At 38.4% G+C, this 23,464-nt stretch overlaps 3 protein-coding genes and 1 non-coding gene across 4 annotated transcripts in view; 3 read left to right on the forward strand and 1 right to left on the reverse strand.

The window, feature by feature from the left end:
* Positions 1–5,106, reverse strand: part of LOC110379546 (guanine nucleotide-binding protein G(s) subunit alpha) — a 39,311-nt gene extending 34,205 nt beyond the window's left edge. The window contains exons 1-2 of the mRNA XM_064041332.1: positions 4,890–5,106; positions 4,323–4,516 (exon numbers count right to left, since the gene is read on the reverse strand). The gene's annotated coding sequence lies outside the window, so the exon portion shown is untranslated. The remainder of the gene's footprint in view (positions 1–4,322; positions 4,517–4,889) is intronic.
* A 529-nt stretch (positions 5,107–5,635) lies between these two features.
* Positions 5,636–8,850, forward strand: LOC110379549 (origin recognition complex subunit 6). The gene is made up of 6 exons (XM_049845662.2): positions 5,636–5,827; positions 6,341–6,467; positions 6,996–7,184; positions 7,483–7,538; positions 7,832–7,995; positions 8,459–8,850. The coding sequence occupies exons 1-6, from the start codon at positions 5,754–5,756 to the stop codon at positions 8,713–8,715; spliced, it is 867 nt and encodes a 288-aa protein (XP_049701619.2). The 5' UTR covers positions 5,636–5,753; the 3' UTR covers positions 8,716–8,850.
* Positions 8,260–8,339, forward strand: Trnal-uag (transfer RNA leucine (anticodon UAG)). Its single transcript has one exon. It is a non-coding gene; the product is annotated as a tRNA-Leu (tRNA).
* Positions 8,851–8,869: 19 nt separating the features above from the next.
* On the forward strand, positions 8,870–23,437 carry LOC110379557 (sodium/hydrogen exchanger 10). Its single transcript, XM_064041560.1, has 23 exons — positions 8,870–10,104; positions 10,576–10,738; positions 11,604–11,829; positions 12,474–12,630; positions 13,007–13,181; positions 13,648–13,883; positions 14,331–14,452; positions 14,823–14,949; positions 15,264–15,342; positions 15,615–15,715; positions 16,190–16,323; positions 17,413–17,516; positions 18,266–18,377; positions 18,654–18,829; positions 19,304–19,422; positions 20,845–20,989; positions 21,380–21,483; positions 21,740–21,887; positions 22,082–22,232; positions 22,598–22,671; positions 22,812–22,842; positions 22,958–23,046; positions 23,308–23,437. The coding sequence occupies exons 1-23, from the start codon at positions 8,978–8,980 to the stop codon at positions 23,344–23,346; spliced, it is 3,939 nt and encodes a 1,312-aa protein (XP_063897630.1). The 5' UTR covers positions 8,870–8,977; the 3' UTR covers positions 23,347–23,437.
* Positions 23,438–23,464: the final 27 nt, after the last annotated feature.

Raw genomic sequence — 23,464 nt, forward strand, 5'->3', positions numbered from 1 at the left:
AGATAGGCAGTCGCTTTTTGTACTACTCAGGTACTCAGCTGAATCCGGTTAGTCTGGAAGCCGACCCCAACATAGTTGGGAAAAAGGCTCGGAGGATGATGATGGATATGAGGAAAAAAAATGTTTAAAAATAATATTACATAATAACCTTTTTGGTTTATCTTGAGTGAATAGTATGACAGAGGTCTTTGTTTTATGCTGTTGTTTAAATACCAATCTAAAAGCTATATCTGATAGTCTGCCTTGTTATCTGAGTGAAATTGGTTGTTACCGATGACGAGGCGTTAAATATAAACGCCCATAATTTTCGTAAATAATTGGTTAATTCCCGCCTGTCCTCTCGCATTTATAGTTATCGGCACGGATAATGTGCTCTCGGCGGAAGAGTGGGGATCGCTTTGCGCACTGTACACTTAAGGCAATAAACCAATAAATCACTTCTGCGCAGGTGAAGGTCAGGGCTCAATATCCTTGCCGATGATTATACAAACTTGGATGAAAACTATAGTGTACATCCTCAGTTCATATAAAGCTCTGCGGGATTGTTAGAAAGAGTTACCGCGGCCCTGGTACATAAAGGCCTACGAAGGAAGATGATAGGTTTTAGTCAGTAAAAGTCTGATACTCCCTCACCGCTGCTGACCCACAGCGGGAAGAGTCATTTGATGATTTACCATCGAAAGGCCATATAAAGCTGTGTACAGACTGCAGCCCAAAATACGCATACATTTACAATATGAGTGGCTTCACTTCACAGTGCAAAGTGACGATTGTGTACGAATCTTCGCTGGCATCCTTTTTCGCAAATATCATTGCATCACTTTCGGCCCGGCGTATAGCAAGAAGATTGTATTATGTAAGTGCCGAGTGCATCTCGTGCCTCTTTTGAAAACGGACAAACTTGATATTGATACATGTGGACGCATCTTTATGCTATCATATCACAGGTACATAAATATTATAAAACTGTACGCTGTATGTACGTCTGTATGTACGCGATAAACTCGAAAACTAGTAAACGGATTTTCATGCGGTTTCCACCAAAAATTTGGATATAATTCGGAGGAAGACCGAGATCTCTCCGCATCTTTAACTCTCTTTTCAGGTGTTAAACAGTTCAGTAGTTTTACAGTGAAAATGTAACAGACAGACAGACCTTTGGATTAAGTAATAATAATGTAAAAACGTGTGGGAGGGAGAACAGCTGATTGTACTCCCACTCAAGTTATGTCATCTAAGTTATTTATAGCTTAACCTCACTTGGTAAGTAGTTTTTTTTATTTTGCTTTACAAAAATCTTATTTCAGAACTGATTATTCCCTCTGACTCTTTATTTTCCCTTAAGGGATAGGAAATTATGTAAAATAAAGTATGGAGTAAGTTGCAAAAAGACTAGGTTTTTTTTTGTAGCTAGCTATGTACCTACATATTTTGCATCAAACTAAAAAATCATCCTCAGCAGTTGCCTTTACAGCCTAAAAATTTAGTCTAAAATAATAATTCCAAGTTTCATTATTTAAATTAATTTTCGCATTGGCCAATTGACTGTCAATAGGTGCGTCAGTCCGTCAATCCACGTCAGTGACGATGATCTTAATTTCCCATTGACTAAGAACATGTAACCAACTGGAACCGCTATGAACACCAATCTCTATGCTTAAAGTCTGCCAAATTACGCGCGCGTGGCGAGACAGGGCAACAAATAGTGATAGCTTACTCATGCATTTTCTATCACATTGTTACGCGCGCATACTATTAGTCTTACCAACACACGCATAAAACGACGCACACATATGTACAAGTTTGATCGGCTGGTACTGCCGAGGCTGCGGGATTGTTCGCGCGAGTTAGTAAAGAACCACAGCTCTGGTACACAAAAGGTTCCAGAAGGAACATGGCGGGTTTTAGTCAGTAAGAGTCTGACACTCCTGCACTTACACGAGGCATCATTTGATGATTTCCCACAAAAAAATTCGGCTCTAGTACTTTTGGCAGAAGGGAAAACCATGGCGTCTCCAGTTATTTAAATGATCCAAGTTCATTGACGACAGATTCTGTTTTTGTACCTACTTTAGTCCCTATTGTTTATATATTTGTGTTATTGTGTATGGTGTATAGTACACTAATGATAGAGTGAGACAGAAATATGTTTGTCATGTCATTGAATGAAAAAATGGTGTTAACAGGTTGGTAGCAGTGCCTGCTTACTATTGCACCCTGGTATCAGTCATTTCAATTGAAATTTTAGTAGTAAAAATTTTAAAATTAATTACATTACCAACCACATCAAAAATCTTGAGAAAAAAACAAAATTTTCTGAAGTGACCATTCTGGAACAGCAGTAATTTAATCTTATGTTAGAACAAAATATAATTAATTTTCATAATTCAACCCTTAAGAAATAACCATGCACTTATAAACTTACTGATATACATCATCTGATTGCAATACAGAATATAAAATTCAAAGAAAACTAATAGCACACACCTGCCATGCATTTAAATGCCATTTAAAAATAAAATGCAATTTTTTGGCTATCACCCTGCATTGTCACTTTAGTTGAACGTCAAATAAATTGATGTTGCATGTGATGCATCAATGCATTGTAATGTGACCTCGGAATTTCTGTATGTAGACATTTTATTTCAGCTTTCTTGATAAAAGCACAAAAATTTTGTAGGCATTTTTTTTTTTAGTGGTGACTTTCTATAATAAAACATTCATGATTAAATCTTGACATTATCATTCATATCAATCATGTCAAAGGATATCATCTGACTAGTAATTGCCTATGTTGGGGAGGATATCCAGTCTTAACCGGATGCAGCTGAGTACCTGTGTAATATGGGTGATTAATATGGGTGTGTTGCTATGTTTTACATGGAGTAAATAACCCAACTGGCTTCTTCAACCCAGCTACCTGGGTAACCCTTGCATAAAGTTATTTTTTTTCCGATTAACATTATAAATGAAGAAGGTAATCCTGTTTGTCCGTTGTACATTTGTAGCTATAAACCTAATTAATGAAGACTGGAAGTTACTCAATGACTCAATTGAATTTGTGTAACTGACCTATAGTAATAAATTTAATTTTAAGGAAATATACATTTTGACATAACAATAACTAATCCTATTTTATGAAAATTTATAAATGCATATAACTATTTTTGTATAACAGTTGCAAAAACCTGAGACAAATGCCATCATTTGTTCAATCATTTAAGTTTTTTTTTTATTCAAGGCTATTTAACAGGATAGACAGTTCATCTGCTGTATAATGTACCTACATTTCTTGAATTCTAGAAAATCATAAATTAAAATCAATAATCCGAATTTAAATGTTCAGAATGCTATATTGATAAGCAATAAGAATTTAAGGTGAAATGGCTATTATTGTAAGAGGTACATTCCTAGAATATAGTCTAATATAGAATAGTGTAATATAGATTTTAGAGAAGTTATCTATAAATGTGAAGACAGTCAGAGAGATTAAATACTTCATATTTATTATTAAATTCATTTTTTGCAATAACAAAGTCACATTACAAACGTTAAAAATACATTATTTTTAATCTTTCTGTCTGTATCTAATAAGATATTTCAACAGTACCGTTAAATAGAATAGTGTAAATCAAAAGTACAGTTTCAATTCATCTTGGTTGACAGATAAGGTTAATAAATGCTATACGTACTCTGTTGTATATTCATTGAAAAGCGCACAAAATGTCTATAGCTCATCTCCTAAGAGGGTTTATTTGTCTAACCTTTTATGCTGTACACTCGACTAGGTCAATGTTCTTAATTAGTTATCTTGTTCAAAATATCACTTTGTTTGACAATCTCTGAATATAAGATTTGAGGATATATTTATAGCTGTATTTGAGTTAAAAGTTAAACTTGCTTTAATGTAGAGCTGTTGTAATTGTAATTATATGTATATCAGGTGTTATTATACATTACCTATGTTACAGTAAGAAATTGATCAAGAGATTTTGCGAATACAGAAATAAAATTGCTATAAGTACTCTACAAAGGCTAGTTCTTACTAGATTTCATTTCTAATCTGAAGTAATAGTTTCTCAGTAGATGATTAACAGGAAACATTAAGCAGAAGAGTTAGGGAAAATTGTACTTAAAAACTACTTGTGGTCTTGGAATGAACACCAAATTGCTTGTGTTTATCTTAATGGACAAATAGTACACAAAAGTACTTAGAGAGTGATAGAATGACATTGCTCTTGACCATCTCTTGACAGCTATTGGAAATGAGTATGGAAGACTTCTTAGTGGAAACTTTTTGGTGGTGTAAGGTGAGTACTCACCAGCAGGTGGGAGTGGCGTTGTCCACCGTGTCTTGGTTGGGCTGCGAAGGAGACTCGGCTCCCCGCGCGCCGCCCGCCACTGACGAAGCCGTGGTGTCGCTCTGCCCCCTCACTGCGACCGCATCATCACGTCACCACGACCACAACACGCACTGCTATTATCTCGACCGCACTGACACTAGTTGCATCTCAACCTGAAAATCACCACACCACACTAGTAGCCTCGTATCTAGTTGTCAGACGCGCCGCCACCAGAACACTGCCGACGGCCACTCGCACTGCCCCGGATTCCCTCTCGGAGCGACTCCGAGCACTGAGATCACGCCCTGATATCACCACACACGATTATATCCCACTAAAAAAATGGCAACCTTTGCCACTAATAACCGACTCGACTCACTACTTCACCATGGAATACTGTAATATTTATAAACTTTCACAAGTTAATTATAGATCAGACGTTACTATTAACGTTTGAACATAAGTAAAAGCTGAGAAAATAATATTTATAAATAGCTTCGGATTATTTTGATACAAATCTATATCGGTGTATCACTCAATACACACCCCTGATTCGGGCGGAGTGGATCCTCTTCTTTCTCTTTACGATACGTTTAACATATGAAAATTAGCACGGATTAGTTAATATTACTACAATTATATGACCTACACCCTGATAACTACAAAGACATTTTGTAGTAGTGACAGCGATCCGTATCGGCTTCACAGAACCTATAGAAAAAAATCAACATGTCTTCTCCTGTGATATTGCAAGGTGTTTTATCATTGAAACTTCAGTCAAAATCGAGATAAAGGGGCGTGGTCATCGAGAATCGAGAAGATTTTCCAACCATAACGAAGGAGATAAACTATGTCATGTTTTGGATTTTCTTGAAAATTATGATAATTCTTTTGATACATCCATTTATTGCAGGGAAATAGCGATTTTATTTTTAATTGTACTTTAATGGCACATAAAATCAACACAAATGTTGGTTCTACTCATTAAGTTTATTCGACTAAATAGTTTATGCTTCAATATGTAATGCCACTGCTTAGTACTAAAATATATAAAAAATCCATCTCTTCTTTTTTAAAGCCCGGTAAAACCCATTTTAATATTATATAACGAGATTTTTCCTTTTCTTTAAAAATACAAAGAATCATAAACAATATTGCCGATATATTTTTTCAACTGTGGTTACATCACTACCCTTGCCCTCCGAGAAAATTCCTCTCCCTCCTCTTTTGTCTATGCCGGAAAAGAATGAACAAATTCCGTGACAGCTGATGAATGAACGAAATTCATTCAAATGTCAAAGTTTCGTTCAAATGGCGCGGTTTGATTGAGGGCGAATTCTTTTGTATTATTTTAGATTTTCGTAAAATATATTTTGTTATTGTTTGTGTGAATGAAAATAAAGCAACAAAATGGCAATGAATAACAAAACTTTACATCTTATAGCGTCCAAGCTTGGACTAGGGGAAGAGGAAAAAGTTTTAAAGTGAGTAAACAAAACACGTTTGTTATGAAGCACATAATAACTTGTTAATACGATGATGCTATTCTTACGCTTATTGTAGACATCTTCCCCACTGACTCAGGCAAGAACTGTAAATACCTGTATAACAATTGTTTGAAATATAGTAAACTTCCTGAACTTTATATGGTTATGTTCTTAGGCTGTTTACCATAAGTTCAACGTATGGTGCCACGGCTGGGCAAAGTATTCTGTTCACGGTTTACCGTGATAACATGTCTGTTAAGCAGGTCGACCTGCCAATTCTAATCCTATCTACAGTATTTTCATTGACATACTAACGAAGTATATTTCTTCTTCTCGAAAAAGTGTGTCTTTTCTCAGACCCTAAAAGTATATTTAATTCAGCTCGATTCTAGTAGGAACCAGAACATAATTAGAACTTTAAAGCCTAACAAAACTGCCCATACACAATTTACAATTACCTGGGATAGTCAATAGGAATATATATCATCATCAAGTTCTATATGATTTCAGCAAAGCAGCTGAGTATGAGCGTCTCCTACAAACAAAGAGTATGGCTGGCAGTAACATGACTGACACAGCCAAAGTGGTCATCTGCTTAGACTTAGCAGCGGGTGTGTTGGGAGCTGATTTAGATGTTGTAAGTATACTTTATTATTTTAGGGATTTTGGCTTGAAGAGGTTGTAATATACTTGTTCTTATGAGGAGTCCAGGTTTGCTACCAAAAATCTGAATGATGGAAATATGCAACTCAAAAAATGTTGCTTAGCTAGTAATTGCCCTTCATACAAAAATCCTTCTTAGCAAAGACAGGCATATGTTTTTGGGCTAAAAGTTAAATCTTTAATACATGTGTATTCCGATTGTTGTCTCTAACTTTGAACATGAGCAAAAGAAAAATTTACATGGCATTTGTAACAAAAATTAGTAGACAGCTCACGTAAAGTAATCTTAATTCTCCCTAGTTAGTATATAATAGATCATTATAACATTACCATCAATCAATGTATATGTGTAAGCATACATAGATGGGTGTCTGCCAGCTATGGCAAAGTAGACTGCAAGCAGACACTGTAGTTAACTGCATAGTGAAATTGGAGCTGATACTTGTAATTGGAATAAGACTTTATTCCAGCAAAATCTACACCTCTTTAACTTACATTACAGAAAACCGCAATCAAGTACTCCGGTCTAAAGCCCCTAGCCTACAACAACACCAAGAAGGTGGTGCAGAATCTTCTAGAACTGAACAGTGATAAGCTGACCACCACCATGCTGTGTCTGACGCTGCAGTGTACTGGTGTTCAGGACCTGGCTGACAGAATACTTGAGGAGTATCAGAGACAGTCTAAGATGGTAAATGTAGCATTATAAAGTCAATTTTAAGGAAGAATTATAGATTTGGAGAGTTATTAACATGTACCATAATTAAGAATTTAATTGGCCTCATCTGTGTAAACTGGCTTCTGCCAGTGTTTACTCCTGCTTCCTAAAGATACTAATTTCTAATTGTGGATATAAAGTAGCCCATTTGTTATTCTTAAATGTGAACTTTATTACTGTCATGTTTCATCAAAATCCATCCTGTAGTTTGAGGCATGAATATGTAGACATTTGAAACATTTAGTCAATTGTTAATTTTTCTCATTTTCAGGAAGTTGATCTGAATCTGCCTCAATATGTGTGCATGGCTGTATATCAAGCTTGCAGGTGGGTTTTAAAACATTTTGTTATCTTGATTCTCAAAAACTGGTATGCCAAAAAGGGTTTCTTCCTAAAGCTTGAACACATGTAACTGAAAATGGCATTGGTTCATGAGCTTAACCCCTTAGCTAGCTTAGCACCCTACAAGGATTTATTTTTGTACAACCTTAATTTTTCTCTCATACTTCAACCAAAATCAGTATAAATTACAATATTTATATTCCTTCAAGGTCCATGAAAAAAAGCATTCAAAAATGCTACATATGTAATTTATTTAAGAGTAATACATATTTTTCCAGAGTAAACAAGGTGAAAGTGCCAAAGAGTAAAGTAATAGAGAAATCAAGACTGAAGCCTGCACAGTGGGCTAAACTCGATGCGGACTGGACAAAATTCATTGACCTCAACTTTGCCACTGCTAAGAAGAAACGGGGAAGACCGGCTAAGGCTGTGATTGGAAATGGTAAACTTTCTTATTGTTTACTCATTTATGCTAATTATTATAATGAGGCAAAGTTTTGTGATGTTGAAAGGGATAATCTCTGGATCTACTGAACAATTTTTCTTACAAATTAAATGAGAGCTAAGCTACTTGAAAGTCTCTGTATTTAATTTCTTCCAAATGGAATTATTTAACTTTAATTTTTTTTGATAATATAGTATGCACTTAACATTGAAATTAAGTAACACAGTGAGCTAATCATGAAATTCAAGGTTAGATCATGTAGGCAGCGTGGCCGAGTGGTCTAAGGCGCTGGTTTTAGGCACCAGTCCGAAAGGGCGTGGGTTCGAATCCCACCGCTGTCAGAAACCTTTTTTGGTATTCATAAACATTCTTATTACCTGACCTTATCATATACAGTTATTATATTTCTGCCTGAATTGTAGAAAACTACCAAAAATTATAGTATTTTATGTTTTTACAGTTGAACTTGAAGAAAATATGGATGTCGACGTACCTAAAGTCGACGAACCACAGAAAGAAATAATAGAGCCTTATGAAGACTGGAAGAAACGTATGTTAGAAACTGCATATAAGGAACTTAAGGATTTAGAAAAAATCGAAGCCCGAAAAAGTCTGACGCCTAGGAAATCGCCTAGAAAGGCTCCTCAGAAATTTTCGCCGTACAAAAGTCCTACTAAAACTAACGGAGTAAGATTGCTATTTCCTATAGATTTATAATTCGTATTATTTATTTATTTTTATTTTAGTTTCTGATAACAATTATGTATGTATGTAATTTTATTTTAATTTTGTAATGACATTTTAGTTTTGTATTATTAGTATTAGATTTTTTATTAAATTGATTTCGAATTTAATGTTGTTTTTATTTATTTTAGTATTTAGTAATAGACTAGCTTATGTAGATAGATTTTTGGACGTAACTATATTCTAAGACTGTACCTATAAAAATAAATCAACAAAAACTATTAGGCCATGAAAAATGTCGTTCGCAAAGATTGCAATATTTCTTTTGCTGTTAAATACAGTAAAATGTCAGGAAAATATCGATGATTTGGATTCTACTAGCTTTCTTAAGAGTCCGGAAGATGACGTGAGTTTTAATGACCCGAAGAGGCCTTCACTGGCTTACCCCATGTCTTTGGGGTTTCTCTTCGTCTTCTCGACCTTACTAATAGGCGTGATAGTAAGATCCGTCATGCTGTGGATCGGTTTGGGCATACCTTATCGAGTCATCATGTTTTCACTCGGAGGAATCGCTGGCTTCTGCGCAAATCGATTCCCGTCTATAAAACCGATCCTACACATATGTTTCATGGATGTTGACGTGCTGTTAATACTGTTTCTACCTATACTGATATTCCGGACTTCGTATAATGTGGATGCCCATTCTTTTTGGAGGAGTTTCCCACAAATTTTGCTGGTGGGAGTTCCAGGGGCGCTGTTAACTGCTCTAATGGCTGCATTCATGGCTTTCTACTTGATAGAAACTACATGGGATTTTTCTACTGCACTGCTTTTTGGTATTGTCTGCTCACCTATATACCCTTTAGAAGTGGTGAAACAATTGAAGTCTATGTCTAAAGGGAAGTATATAAGCGTTCTTTTGCTCGGAGAAGGCTTGCTTGGAGATGTGACGGTCATGATAGAGTTTACGGCAGTTTTTGGATACATTGCCGGCGCAATTACAGAAGCATCTCAAATTACCCTGTTTCTTATCCGTTACGCTGGAGGCGGTATTCTGTTGGGCATAGTGATGGGAAAGCTAACAGCCACATTGATATCGCTAACGTATTATGACCTGCTTTGTGCTGTGTTAATCACATTGTCTGGGGCTTACTTGACATATTTCATCGGAGAGAAGTTCCTATATGTGTCTGGTTTACTGGGAACGGTGATCACGGGTGTTATGGTCAGCAACAAGAAGTCCATAATAGCTGGTGATGTAGAACAAGTGGTGTCGAACTTTTGGATGATTTTGGGCCATATGGCGAATACTCTGGTGTTCACCATGATAGGGGTGGTGATTTTTGAGAAGGTTAGCGACGTGATCAGCGTGCGGCAGGTGTCTTTGATCTTCGTTACTTATACCACGGTTTATTGTTCGAGGTGAGTTTTGAATATTTTATGGTTATCTTGGTTAACATTAATTATAAGGTAAAGTTTGTTTGAAAACGCTTTTAAAAAAGACTCTCTCTAAAGAAGTCTGCTTGAAAAGACTTAGGATCGCTCATGTACATACATAAAAACAGTTTTAGATGGTCCATATTTTTTTAAAGTTATTATTTATTTATTCACAAACACAGCTATCATTACAGTATATTTCTCAATGCGGTAGCGTGCTAACATAATTATAATTAATTGAGGAAACCTATATCTTCGAACCTAGCCAGAGGCTTTTTATTAGCGTGGGGCGAAAGCTGGTTACAAAACAAAAGAACGCTATGTCTCACTTAATACCTACGTTCACAAATATCTTAGCGATCTGTCTTAGCCTGCTACAGCTCGCAGCACCGATCTTAATTTTCATAATTACTTCTTTGATCAACTTAATCCCTAATTCTTTAACCTCTTCCCAAGGTTGATGGTATACGCAGCCATGACACCTCTCCTCCGTCACATAGGCTACGGCATGACATGGCAACACTGCATGGCGTGTGTATGGGGAGGGCTTAGAGGACCTCTCTCTCTTTGCCTGGCCCTCATCGTACTGCAAACTCCTATGGTTTCTGATGCTGGTCAGGTAAGATAGCAAAGAGCTCTCAGGATCTGTGGTGTGATGAAGTTATATAGGCTATGGTATGACGTGGTAACATTGCATGGCGTGTGTATGGGGAGGGCTTAGAGGACCTCTCTCCCTTTGTCTGGCACTCATCGTGTTACAAACGCCTATGGTGTCTGATGCTGGTCAGGTAAGAGGCCTTATTCTTTCTCAAAACTTAGTGTATGAGGTGATGACGTCACATAGGCTACGGCATGACATGGCAACACTGCATGGCGTGTGTATGGGGAGGGCTAAGAGGACCCCTATCCCTTTGTCTGGCGCTTATAGTGCTGCAAACTCCTATGGTGTCTGATGCTGGTCAGGTAAGATAGCAAAGAGCTCTCAGGATCTGTGGTGTGATGAAGTTATATAGGCTATGGTATGACGTGGTAACATTGCATGGTGTGTGTATGGGGAGGGCTGAGAGGACCCCTCTCCCTCTGTTTAGCACTCATTACAAACGCCTATGGTGTCTGATGCTGGCCAGGTAAGATAACGAAGTGCTTGATGAAGACCCATAGGCTTGTGGTTTAACCCTGTACGGTATGGCGAGGACTCTCTGGAGGGAGTCCATGCCAATTGCATCACAAGTGCTCATTGTGCTGACGTCTGTATGTGTCTGATTATGGAGAGGCAAAATAGGAACATAGGTAGTTAGGTAGTTGTTCCTTGTAAAACTCTGGTACTCACCTTTATCTGGTTAGACTGGAAGATCACCCCAATATAATTGGGAAAAGACCAGGCTATCTAATCTCTTGTTCCATTCATTATCCCAATGGTCAAAGAGTTGTAGATTATTAGGAACTCCATAAATCTGACAAAACACCCCTTTTTTCATTCCCAGATCTTCATAATCCAAACAGCAGGTCTCGTAATCCTCTCCCTTTTAATAAACGCAACCAGTATGACAAGAGTGCTCAAGATCCTAGGCTTGGCAGAGATATCACTCGCCAAGAAGGCGAACATGACGAACTGTGTGAAACGCATCATGATGACCAGAGACCGCTGTATTTCCATGCTGAAGATGGACAAGTTCCTCGCTGATGCTAACTGGGATTTGGTGCAAGAAGGTTCGTTTTTAGCTGGCTATACAATCCCGAATACGCGGAAATATCTATCATACCATAACACACCATGTTTAACTGTACTGTTAAGTTCTAGTGGAATCTTTGCTTTCTAGAGAACCTGTTACGCCCTCCTAGAAAAGTGTCTGGTTACTGATAATGACCAGACACTTTTCACCACAGACGCTTTGAAGCAAAACAAAAAAGTGTCTGGTCATTATCAGTAACCAGACACTTTTTTGTTTTGCTACAAAGCGACGGACCCTAAAGCACCATTTTTGACACCACATAATCCAAATTCTAAATAAAAAAATCCCAACAATTTCTGTAACAGTCATTTGCAGATTTGCGTTTATTTAACTTTATGCAACACTAGCCGTTTTCTCGCGGTTTCACCCGCGTCTCGTGGTAACTACTAGCCTATGTTACTTGTGGATAATGTAGCTTTCGAATGGTGAAAGAATTTAAAAAACGGTCCAGTAGTTTTTGAGCCTATTCATTACAACCAAACAAACAAACAAAGTTTTCCTATTTATAATATTAGTATAGATTAAATTACACAGGCGGTTAACGCAACAGGCATTCTAGGTCGCGTAAAAAACTTGTTGAAATAAACCGTTATTACCTTAAAAACCCTGTCACTCTATCAGGAACTACAATAAAACATCCGTATCAACTGCAAATGTCTGGTCGTGACGAAGACAGTGAAGATGACACGTATATGGGTTACCACTACACTACTTGCCCAGATTGTGAAAGGGAGATACCCAATGAGCCCACCAAGAAAGAGTTTGCAGAGATGACCAGGTAAAATTGACTTTTAGGTACCTTTTCTTTGTCAATATAGGCGATGTCATCAGGCAAAGGTACCTAATGTTTTTTGTTTAGCTTATTTTGATGATTCCGTTTTTAAGTTCTTCCAAAAAAAAAAAACATTTGTGTATCAAGGCATTTGTGTGCCAAACTATTTTATTTCGTTTGGGATTTTACAAGCATTTATGAGCCCATACACTATGTATTTGTCTGCCTAGAGCCTAGAATAATTCATAAAATACTTTGAGCTTTACGTTGTTTGAGCTTTACATTGGCCATTTATCACTGTTTTACATAGTTATTCACATTATTCATGTTTTACATAGTGAACTATTGTAATAATTTTATCAGAATCATTTTATGATCTCAGGGAAGCGAACCAACGCGTGCTCAAAGCTATGAAGATTTCCTTCTGGAGACAGTATGAGCACGGCAAGATCAGTAAGGATGGAGTCAGGGTGCTGGTGCAAGCAGTCGAAGTGGCTGCTGACTCTGATGTTGGGAGGGTCAGCTTGGAGCAGTTAGGGACTTTGTGGAAACCCAAGGTTGGTAACATTGTATATGTGTACTGGTTTACAGAATAGATTCATTTTTGGACGTAATTGTAATGGTTAAAGTGCAGACTCCGTCAAAATGCAGTGGAACGGACTTTCAGACAACCAATAGAAATTCGTTATTCAAACTCCGCCCGCTCGGTTGTACACTTATATTGATTTGGGCGGGAAATCATCAAAAGGGTTAGCAGCATAATGAAGTATCAGACTCTTACTGACTTAAGCCCACCATGTTCCTTTTAAGTCCTTTATGTAATAGGGCCGCGGTAACTCGGTAGTTTACCTGAGTTTAGAAATTTCACTTCGCTTTGGTGCAGGCCTTAGCCGAACGCCACTAGTTTCAAATACCAAAATAGAAAAAATGGATCTTCATCGTCCGTATATGTATACGATTTTTTTACCTTAGGTTTCAAACTTAGTACTTATTTTAACAAATCCATATTTTATCTCCCAAAAGTCCCACGCAATCTGGCTCCGTCGCAAACTAGTAAACATGATGACTCCCGAAGCGGCAAACGCGCAAGTCCCTCGGCAAACATGGCGGCAACATTGCTACAGGCTAGTCACAAACGTCTGGTTCGACGGCTTCATCTACTTCATGATATTGTGTAACACCCCTGTTATATTGTGCGAGGTGCTGTTGAAAGCTCCTGTCGCTCAATCTGTTATGATTGCTATTAGGGGTCTTAATATGTAAGTAGCTTTCGTCCTGTAACTGTAATGTAAAATCTGGTCCCACTTCTTGGGACCGTACACCTAGCTTTTGATGTTTTGTAAAGATTTTTAATACACTTTGACTTTGAGTAACAAATATGATCACTTTTAACCTGCCTTCAGGCTTAAATTATTCTCTTAGATGGTGACCTAATATTGTTCTGTCATCTTTTTAGATAATGTAAATTTATTATATATGTATATATATATCTATCTATCGGTCCTTCTGCTCACGTGTGACCTACGTAAATGGATGCAACGAAATGCTTTTAAGTTAGACTCAAAGTTATGTTTCAGTATTTCTAGGCTAGACTGATAAATAAGGCAATTTAGCAATTTCCTTCCAATTAAATAAATGATTTCTTATCGCCGGTTTTCGCCGGTATCTTTTTATTGCCGGTAATTTCTCTTTTGGGATGATTTCAGGTTCTTTTTCATAGTGTATGTATTAGAAATGATAATCAAGATGTGTGCGCTCGGTTTCCGCGGCTACTTCAAGTCACATTGGAACAAACTTGATTTTTTCATCATTGTCATGGCTACCGGAGGTAAGATATACTTACTATAAGCTAATGAACTAGGAATCTTCTGGATTTTCACATTTGTGTGATACATATCTATCCCTTAAACTAGTCTCGTTTAATTGGAGTTGGTTATGGATAAGGGTAGATTGCATATGTAGGTCTTACGAAAATGTTCTTTCAAATTAACACCACATACATACAAAGACATCAATTTTGAATCCGGATCAGATTTTTGCAGAATTGAAAATACGGCAATTGTGCTAGAAATTAATGTCCCGTATAGTGAAAAACGATTCATTTATGCTCTTTACCACTTAAAACAAGACAAGACATATTTTCATACTCATAATATAAAGTATCTAACTAACATATTCTTCTATCAACAACATTTCAGACTTAATTCTAGACATCATAGATGCTGTCACTCCTTGGGACAAATGGAGCAATATGAACTCGAGTTTCATTACCGCTACAAAACTGCTGAGGATGTTACGCTTCTTGCGACTGTGTAAACTGGCCAGGTATTATCTCTTACCTCAGGTACCTCTTTTTAGCCAAGTTGGGCAAGAATAGAGTGCAGTCGAGAGAAACTGAAATTGAACGTAGGCTTCATGAGTAGGTCTTCTCGTTGCTTCAACATTTGTGGCGAGACTCCCCTTTTTACCATTTGCCTGAATAGAAACATTTGCCTGCTTTACAGTTGTGAAATCTCCGCAAACCTGACGGAGAGAAAACTGCAGAAAGAGGTGTACCTACCTATGCAATTTCCTCTTGAAAGGAGCTAGGTTGTTTTTTCTCTTTGATAATTTTATTTACGTTTTTTGGGTTGTTTCAGAGTGTCAGTGCCCAAAATCATGGCGTACATAGATCGAATGATAGATATACAACTGGCGTTTGGTTATGATGTCGGCAAGGTACCTATGTGTTAACATAATCATTTTTTTATTATTACTGGCTATGTCCTACGGTTTCACCCGCGTGTCTACGGGAACTCCTTCCCTTATATGGCCCAGTGTTCCTGAGATTAGCAATCAAATAGAAACACTTTTCAGCTTTTAATATTAGTATAGTTACCATATATACTAGTTAGTATAGGCACCACTCGCATCAACTTACGCTAGAAAGCGACCCTATTGGAAAATTATTTATTTTCTTCTAAATCTGATTACAAAAACTATCTTTACAGGGTTTTGTGACTGGCACTCAAGAAGTATGCAGTCTCTTGCCTCAGTTAGTGGACAATAAGCAGATACAAGAAAATCTTACCACTAAATTGGACAACGATAGGTAAGTGCAATTTTTATTTGAATAGTCCTCGTAATAGCAGTATCAGGTGCACCCGGTAACATAGTTCAACAAGGCTTTAAATAACAAATCTGTTTTGACTAAATTACACAAAACTACTGGATGGATTTCGACGAAATTTGGTACTTAGTAATATAACTTTGGTATATAACAGATTAATATATAGACTAGTAGGGTAAAATTGCGGACGGAAGCTAGACTTGAATATTTCTCTAACACTCACATCTTGGAGACTTTTAAGCGTAAGTGTCAGAAATCAACTTTTTAGACAGTTTTGTTTTATTCTTCTAGTAGATTAATTATCAGTGACCAGACAATCTTGTTTCGTCGTCGTAGACTATCAGTGACCAGACAGTTTTCTTTCATCCCTCTCATAGACTACCAGTGACCAGACAGTTTTCTTTCATCCCTCTCATAGACTACCAGTGACCAGACAGTTTAATTTCCTCCTCACAGATTATCAGTGACCAGACAGTTAGGTTTGCTGCAACGCGATCGACCCTGGACGGCGATCACAGTGAAGACCAGACAAGCCACTACTTCCACGCTCAACATCATGATCTTAGATGCTATGCAGCTTAAAGAGGAAGGTAAGTAGAAAAGTAGACTTGAGAAGACTTCATGGGCTTTTTTTTTTAACGACATCAAAAATCATCAAATGACCCCTCCCGCTGTGGGTTAGCAGCGGTGAGGGAGTGTCAGACTCTTAGGCTCTAGACAGACGGACTGCAATCCAACTGCAAATTTGCAGTTCGGATGCAGTTTAAATGCAGTTGACACGACTGCAATAGAACTGCAAACCAACCGTGCGGTCCAATTGCAGTTGGCGTGCTGTCGTTGATTTGCAGTTTTATTGCAGTCGTGTCAACTGCATGTAAACTGCATCCGAACTGCAAATTTGCAGTTGGATTGCAGTCCGTCTGTCTAGAGGCTTACTGACAAAAAACCGTCGTGTTCCGTCGTAGGCCTTTTATGTACCAGGGCCGCGGTGACTCTTTCGAACAATCCCGCAGAAGACTACATGGGCTGCATTTTAACCCATTTCGGCTTCACAATCACAACCAACATAAATACTTAATTTCGAATGTTATTTTATCTGTTACACTTTCACGGTAAAAGATTTGGGCCGATCGGATTAAAAACTGCCGATAAATAGTATAACGCAAAACAGGATATGTTATTTAGCTTTTATCCCATTGGGGGAAAAATCGACCTCGAAACGCGGGTCAAATCGCGGGATACAGCTAGTATCTAATAAAACTAGATATTTAAGTCATCATTCTCCTGCCCTTATCCCAATCCTATTAGGGGTCGGCGCAGCATGTTTTCTCCTTCCATACTCTTCTATCTCCGTCATCTCACAAGTAACATTCTTTCTTACCACATCTTCTTCACACAATCTATCCATCATTTCTTTGGTCTTCATACTCATCACCTTCCTCACAACATGACTTTAATTCCTCCGCATCACATGCCCATACCATGACAGCCGGTTTCGACGCAGTTTTTCTGTTACCGGCGCCACTTTCAAAATTCCTCTTATATGTATACTCATTCCTCGCTCTATCCATTCGCGTAACACCACATATTTATAATTTTTTGTATACGTGTTTTAAATATTTGCAAAATGACTCTGAAATATTTTAAAACCATAATTTTTCATGAATTTTCTCCATAAGGGTTCCTGGATGAAATGGAATACAAGTTACTGCTGAATGCGATACAGTCGAAGATCCAACTGTGTCGACACAAAGGCAGCCTCGTTGCACCGTCTTCTCCTGAGGCAAGTTTAGAGGCATTTTAATAAAAAAATCTAGGTTTCGAAAGTTAAATCGGTTTTGGTTAAAAACTTGACACACGGGTGTATATCTGATAGCACTATTCAACAGCGAAAGTTTAGAGCTGCAGTGTGATTCTATAAGCTTCACTCTAAACTTCACATCTGAATCCGCCGTGAGTTACTACACTAGCGCTACTCTTGCGAGCGTGTTTGCGAGTTGAACTAAATTAAACTCGAGATTTTGACAGGTAAAGTATGAGATGACATTTAGACCGAATGTGAAGTGAGAGTGAATAGCGAAGTGAAATGTGAAGTGAATTGCGAGTTGTTGTTCGAATTTTATAGAATCGACGTACTGATCTGATGATGGAGACCAGAGAAGGTCGAGGGAACTCGACAACTGAATGTGCAAACTACCTCCCGTTTGGGCTTATATTATTCGTATTAATAAAAACTTTCTAGTTATGCGGATAGTGAAAAAAAAAACGACTTCCAAAAACGCAAAAAATCAAATTTTAGGTGCATCGGCCTAGAAGTCGGTGCCGAAATAAACTTAGGTACATCTATTAGACACTGACTTCTAGGCCGATGCACCTAAGAATAGTTTTTTTTTGCTTTTCAGTGTTTTTGGGAGTCGGTTTTATTTTTACCGGTAACGATATGTAACAGTTAATTTAATAAAGAGGTGAACTTATAAATGTAAATATCAACTAGTCACAACCTATCAGAATGGATGTAATTGTAACTTCCAGACACAATTGCGCGCCGTATCATGGCTGCAAGGGAACGAGAGGATAGCAGACTTCTTCCTCGAGAACTCAGAGATATTGAATTTTAATATCAACGATATTTTGATATCCAGAGGTAATTTTAAGAACCCTAACTTAAGTCTTGGTAGATACAATGGTCCGTTTGGAGATACAGAAATTGATTTGCAATAAAGTCGGCATCATCCTCCGAGCCTTTTTCACAACTATGTTGGGGTCGGCTTCCAGTCTAACGGGATGTAGCAGTGTACCAGTGCTTTACAAGGAGCGACTGCCCTGCCTGACTTCCTCAACCCAGTTACCCGAGCAACCCAATACCCCTTGGTTAGACTGGTGTCAGACTTACTAACTTCTGACTATTTCTGACTTACAGGAGACGAGCCAAAAGGCATGTATATCCTAGTGTCAGGACTTCTAGAAGCAACATATACTCCACCAGACGAGGAGTTCGATGAGGCCATACCGAACTACGAGTTCCTGACAGACCTCAAGTTTGGGGATCCAAGCCAGGATTATATTGTGTCTGGGAATGCTGTGGGAGTTTTAGGGGTAAGAGGAAATGCTTTATTGTTTATTTTCAGGAAATGTTTGTGGTGTGGACTTCTATAAACTATCTTTAGTTGATTTGCGATTAGGGATTGAATTTAGATTTTAGATCAACATTAGGTTGCAGTGGGGGCAGGCCCCCACTATATGGATGAACGCACTGTAGTGTTTAGTTAGTGTTTCTGTTCTTTTATTTTCTTTTGTTCGTAATATTTTCTTCTGTGCCTTTTCTGTTATCTTGTGCGCGTCTATTTTGTGTACGTATAGTATATAAAGATATACACAACTATACACTTTCTTATATTCATAAGGATGTACACAAGAAAGTATATAGATTTTTGGGTAGTACATAAGGGAAGTTATAAAGAGAGTTCGTCGGCTTCAAAATGCTTTGAATGATGCTTACTATGTATGACGTTTAAATAACGTCCCTTCGTTATCATTATTAAGGCATTTGACTGTATATTAAAACCGCAGGTGCTAACAAATCGTCCGTATAGTTACACGGTTCGCTGTGACTCAGCGGTTCAAGCGTACTACATTACTCTGCCTGTCATCAAGGAGGCTTTCAATCTTGCGCCGCATCCTATCATGGGGTAAGTTTGGTTAACCTGAAATAATTTGCCATTATTTATATTAATTCCCTTGGGACCAGTTTAACTGAAGAATAAGTTTGACCTTTTGGCAGCTTTTGTATAGAAAATACATGTCACGTAGTCATATTTACTCGTCTGAAAACAGTTAACTGATGATTGAACAATCGGCCCCTTTCAGACAAAATATAGCTTATGCAAATAGTGCTACTGTAAAAGAAAATTTAGCACGTAGGTAAAGCCGGCGTCCCCGAAAACTACCCAGTAGCGGAGTGAGAAAACTCTGACACTAGAGCTAGTCAGGTTTTTAAACGAACACCTTACTCTATAAGAAGAAGGTTGAGCTCAAAATACTAACTTAAAGTGGCTCAAATGACCTTCTTCGGGGGGGTTTAATGCGTCAAAGCGTAACTTAGTATCCCAAAAGTCATCCACATATAATAGATCACGCATACCTCCTTTGTATTGTACTGTAGTCTAGAAGCTTCCATGTGGCGAGAGATAGGCATCAAGCTGAGTGTGATGGTGCTTCCCACTGTCCCCGCGTACCACGGCTGGCCGGTGGAACGACTCATCATGAGGCTTGAACATGCCTTCGTACTTTTCTATAGAAAATACTTATGTCACGTAGTCATATTTACTCGTCTGACAATAGTTTACTAATGATTGAGAAATCGGACCTCTTTCAGATAAAATATAGCTTATGCAAATAGTGCTACTGTGAAAGAAATTTAAGGACGTAGGATTTGAGAAAACTCTGACACTAGGGCTTGTAAGGTGATTAAACGAACATCTTACTCTATAAGAAGAAGATTGAGCTCAAAATACTAACTTAAAGTGGCTCAAATGACCTTCTTCGAGGGCTTTAATGCGTCCAAGAACAATTTAGTATCCCAAAAGTCATCCCCATAGAATAGATCCTCTTTTGTACATGATTGTAGTCTAGAAGCTTCCATGTGGCGAGAGATAGGCATCAAGCTGAGTATGATGGTGCTGCCGACTGTGCCCGCGTACCACGGCTGGCCGGTGGAACGACTCAGCATGAGGCTTGAACATGCCTTCGTGCTTTTGTATAGAAAATACTTATGTCACGTAGTCATATTTACGAAGTTAACTAATGATTGAACAATCGGCCTTTCTTCAGATAAAATATAGCTTATGCAAATGGTGCTACTGTAAAATAAACTTTAGCAGCTAGGTAAAGCCGGCGTCTCCGAAAGCTACGCAGTAGGTGATTTGAGAATACTCTAACTTGGCTTGATAGGTTAAGCCTGTAGCTTACTCGATAAGAAGACGATTGAGCTCAAAATACTAACTTAAAGTGGCTCAAATGACCTCCTCCAAATGTGTTTACTCATCAAAGAAATGACTTAGTATCCCAAAAGTCATCCACATAGAACAAACGTCCTTTGTATTGTACTGTAGTCTAGAAGCTTCCATGTGGCGAGAGATAGGCATCAAGCTGAGTATGATGGTGCTGCCGACTGTGCCCGCGTACCACGGCTGGCCGGTGGAACGACTCAGCATGAGGCTTGAACATGCCTTCGTGCCTTGTCTTAAGGCTTTTAAGGTAACGTTGAGGTTTCAAGAGCCTTTCAGGTTAAAGTTTTTAATGACGGTTAGATTTTTTTTAGTTAAACTATACCTACCCCTAATTGACCCCTAGTTAAAATATAGTTCCCTAGCATAATAAAAAAAAATCTCGGTCTTTAAGCATATTTTCGCGAATTTCCAGTCATGCAGATCTTATTCCTAGTCAGGTCCCTATCATTATAACATCCTATTGTCCAAACAAGCAAAACTGTGGAATTAAATCATCGTTCTTATATGGGAGTTCTTTACAAAAAGCACAAACTAAAATCACCTCCAATTCAAAGAAATCTATGTATTTGAGGCTCGCCAAAGCTAGTATATACTTTGGAATTATGTTGTTAGTTAACCACACCTATAATCTCGACAGGTCTTCGTAGTAAACGAATTGATGGAAGATATCGTATTGCTAGATGGGATCTGTCAGGATATGGCCACTAGGGAGGTATTTCAGCCACCGGCGTACATACCTAGGTAATGTACATAACTTTATTATTCTTTGTGACATAGAAATTCCTTCTTGATGGATTTAGGAGTAGGTACCTGATAGATTTTAAATTGGTTGTTCTGTCTGTATTATTTGAGTTCGTGCTAAACTTAAAGGCAACTCAAATAGGAGTCTTTGTGATGAAACTAGTTTTAGATATTCAAATAGCGCGTATGTCACAGCGTTGCCACCCAACTTACGTAGCTACGAACCGCCAATCAGTTTAGCAACAACTGTACACAGAACCGCCCACCGGTTGATCTTCCCGAAGTCGTCACAGCTAATGGTGACCAGTAGCTGTCCCGAGACGAAGTTGCTTATAGTGCCCGCCAAGGACTCGGACGAGCTGGACATCATGGAGGACGAAGTGGACGACCTGCAGTGTGAACTGGTACATAACTGTTAACCTTCAAAAGAAAAAATCTTTTAAAAGTACCCAGTCTTTTATTTCTTGCTCTGTTCCCAGATTTATTTAGGATCGGTGGATGTTTTTGATCATTTCTTACTTCTCTGCTAGACTGCTCCCCTCAAATGAAATAGGCTACGTGGTCACTGGTTTTTCCTAGCTACACGTTTGTACCACAGGTGTCGAACGTGTCGTCTCGCTGCCTGTACCACCGCGTGGCGCGGCGCGTGTCGGCGGAGTCCCGCGCGCCCACCGCCCGCCGCACGCGCTCCAAGCGCCGCCGCGCCGGCAAGCGCGTCAACTACCGCGAGTCCGTCTGGGGCAAGCCGTGTATGTACTGCTTCTGTAGCCGCCCGCCGCACGCGCTCCAAGCGCCGCCGCGCCGGCAAGCGCGTCAACTACCGCGAGTCCGTCTGGGGCAAGCCGTGTATGTACTGCTTCTGTAGCCGCCCGCCGCCCCACGTAAAGCACGACGAACCTTCATCCGTACTTTCACGCGGTCCCAGGGTAACACCTTCCCGTTCCCAGACAAAATACAGCCTATAGTAATTTGGCTATCCCCAATTGCCATAGGCTGTATCCTAGCTACCTAACAGAGAAAGATAATTTCAAATCGTTTCGGTAGTTTCAAGCCGCAAAATCGTATTTTCACCACTAGGCCACCACAAGTTACTAATCAATAATTACTATTGTAGCGTCTCAGATAATGGGCGGCGCGAGCGAGAGAGAGATGGGTTCCAAGTTCTTCAGGCCAAGCATCACTGAAATTGTAAGTGCCTATTTAACTTTTCGATACATTAAAATCGAGAACACACAAAAATAAATAATCAGAATATTTGTTTTAGATACACATATTCATGACTGCGGAAAGTAACCTACCTACTAATAAATCTAATATTTTTATTACAGCCTGAAAAACTGGAATCTTCGAAGACTAAAGGTAAAATATATAACTTTCCCAACCAAACTACTTGCAAATCCCATCACTATTTAAGCTTAAATGACCCGAATATAGCCCACATAGCGTTGTAATAGAGTTCTTTTTTGCTTGTTAGTGACGAAGGAGCCAGCGTCTAGCGTTCCCTTGATAGCTGAGCTTCCGCATGGTACCGCCAATTCTTCGGCGCAGAATTCTGAAGAAGAGGTACATAATCCTTATTCTTACTTTAATAATATAGGAAAGTAATTTTGTCTGTCAGGCTAAAACAACGGAAGCGGTCTAAATTAAATCTTGTAGCAGATGTCTTTTCTCATTTAACTTTTATTCCTATAACATGACTTGTTTTCATTTGAACATAGTCTTAGCACTAAATATATAAAAGACAAGAACGAAATTCATCAAGCAAGCTGATATTTGTACTTATTTTGTGTTCCTGATTCATGTATTCCTTCATTTATTTCACAGATATACAATACGATGCTTTCCAAACTGAAAAGGACATGATGGGCGAAGGAACTATGTAGCGTAATAACTGTATTCTTTGAACGATTACAACCGAATTCTAAACAGGAAGTACCCGGAAATACGATTATTATTACATCCACGATTTTGACTGCAATAA

Source organism: Helicoverpa armigera, chromosome 25 (genome assembly GCF_030705265.1).
Source record: "Helicoverpa armigera isolate CAAS_96S chromosome 25, ASM3070526v1, whole genome shotgun sequence".
Classification (NCBI taxonomy): Eukaryota; Metazoa; Arthropoda; class Insecta; order Lepidoptera; family Noctuidae; genus Helicoverpa; species Helicoverpa armigera.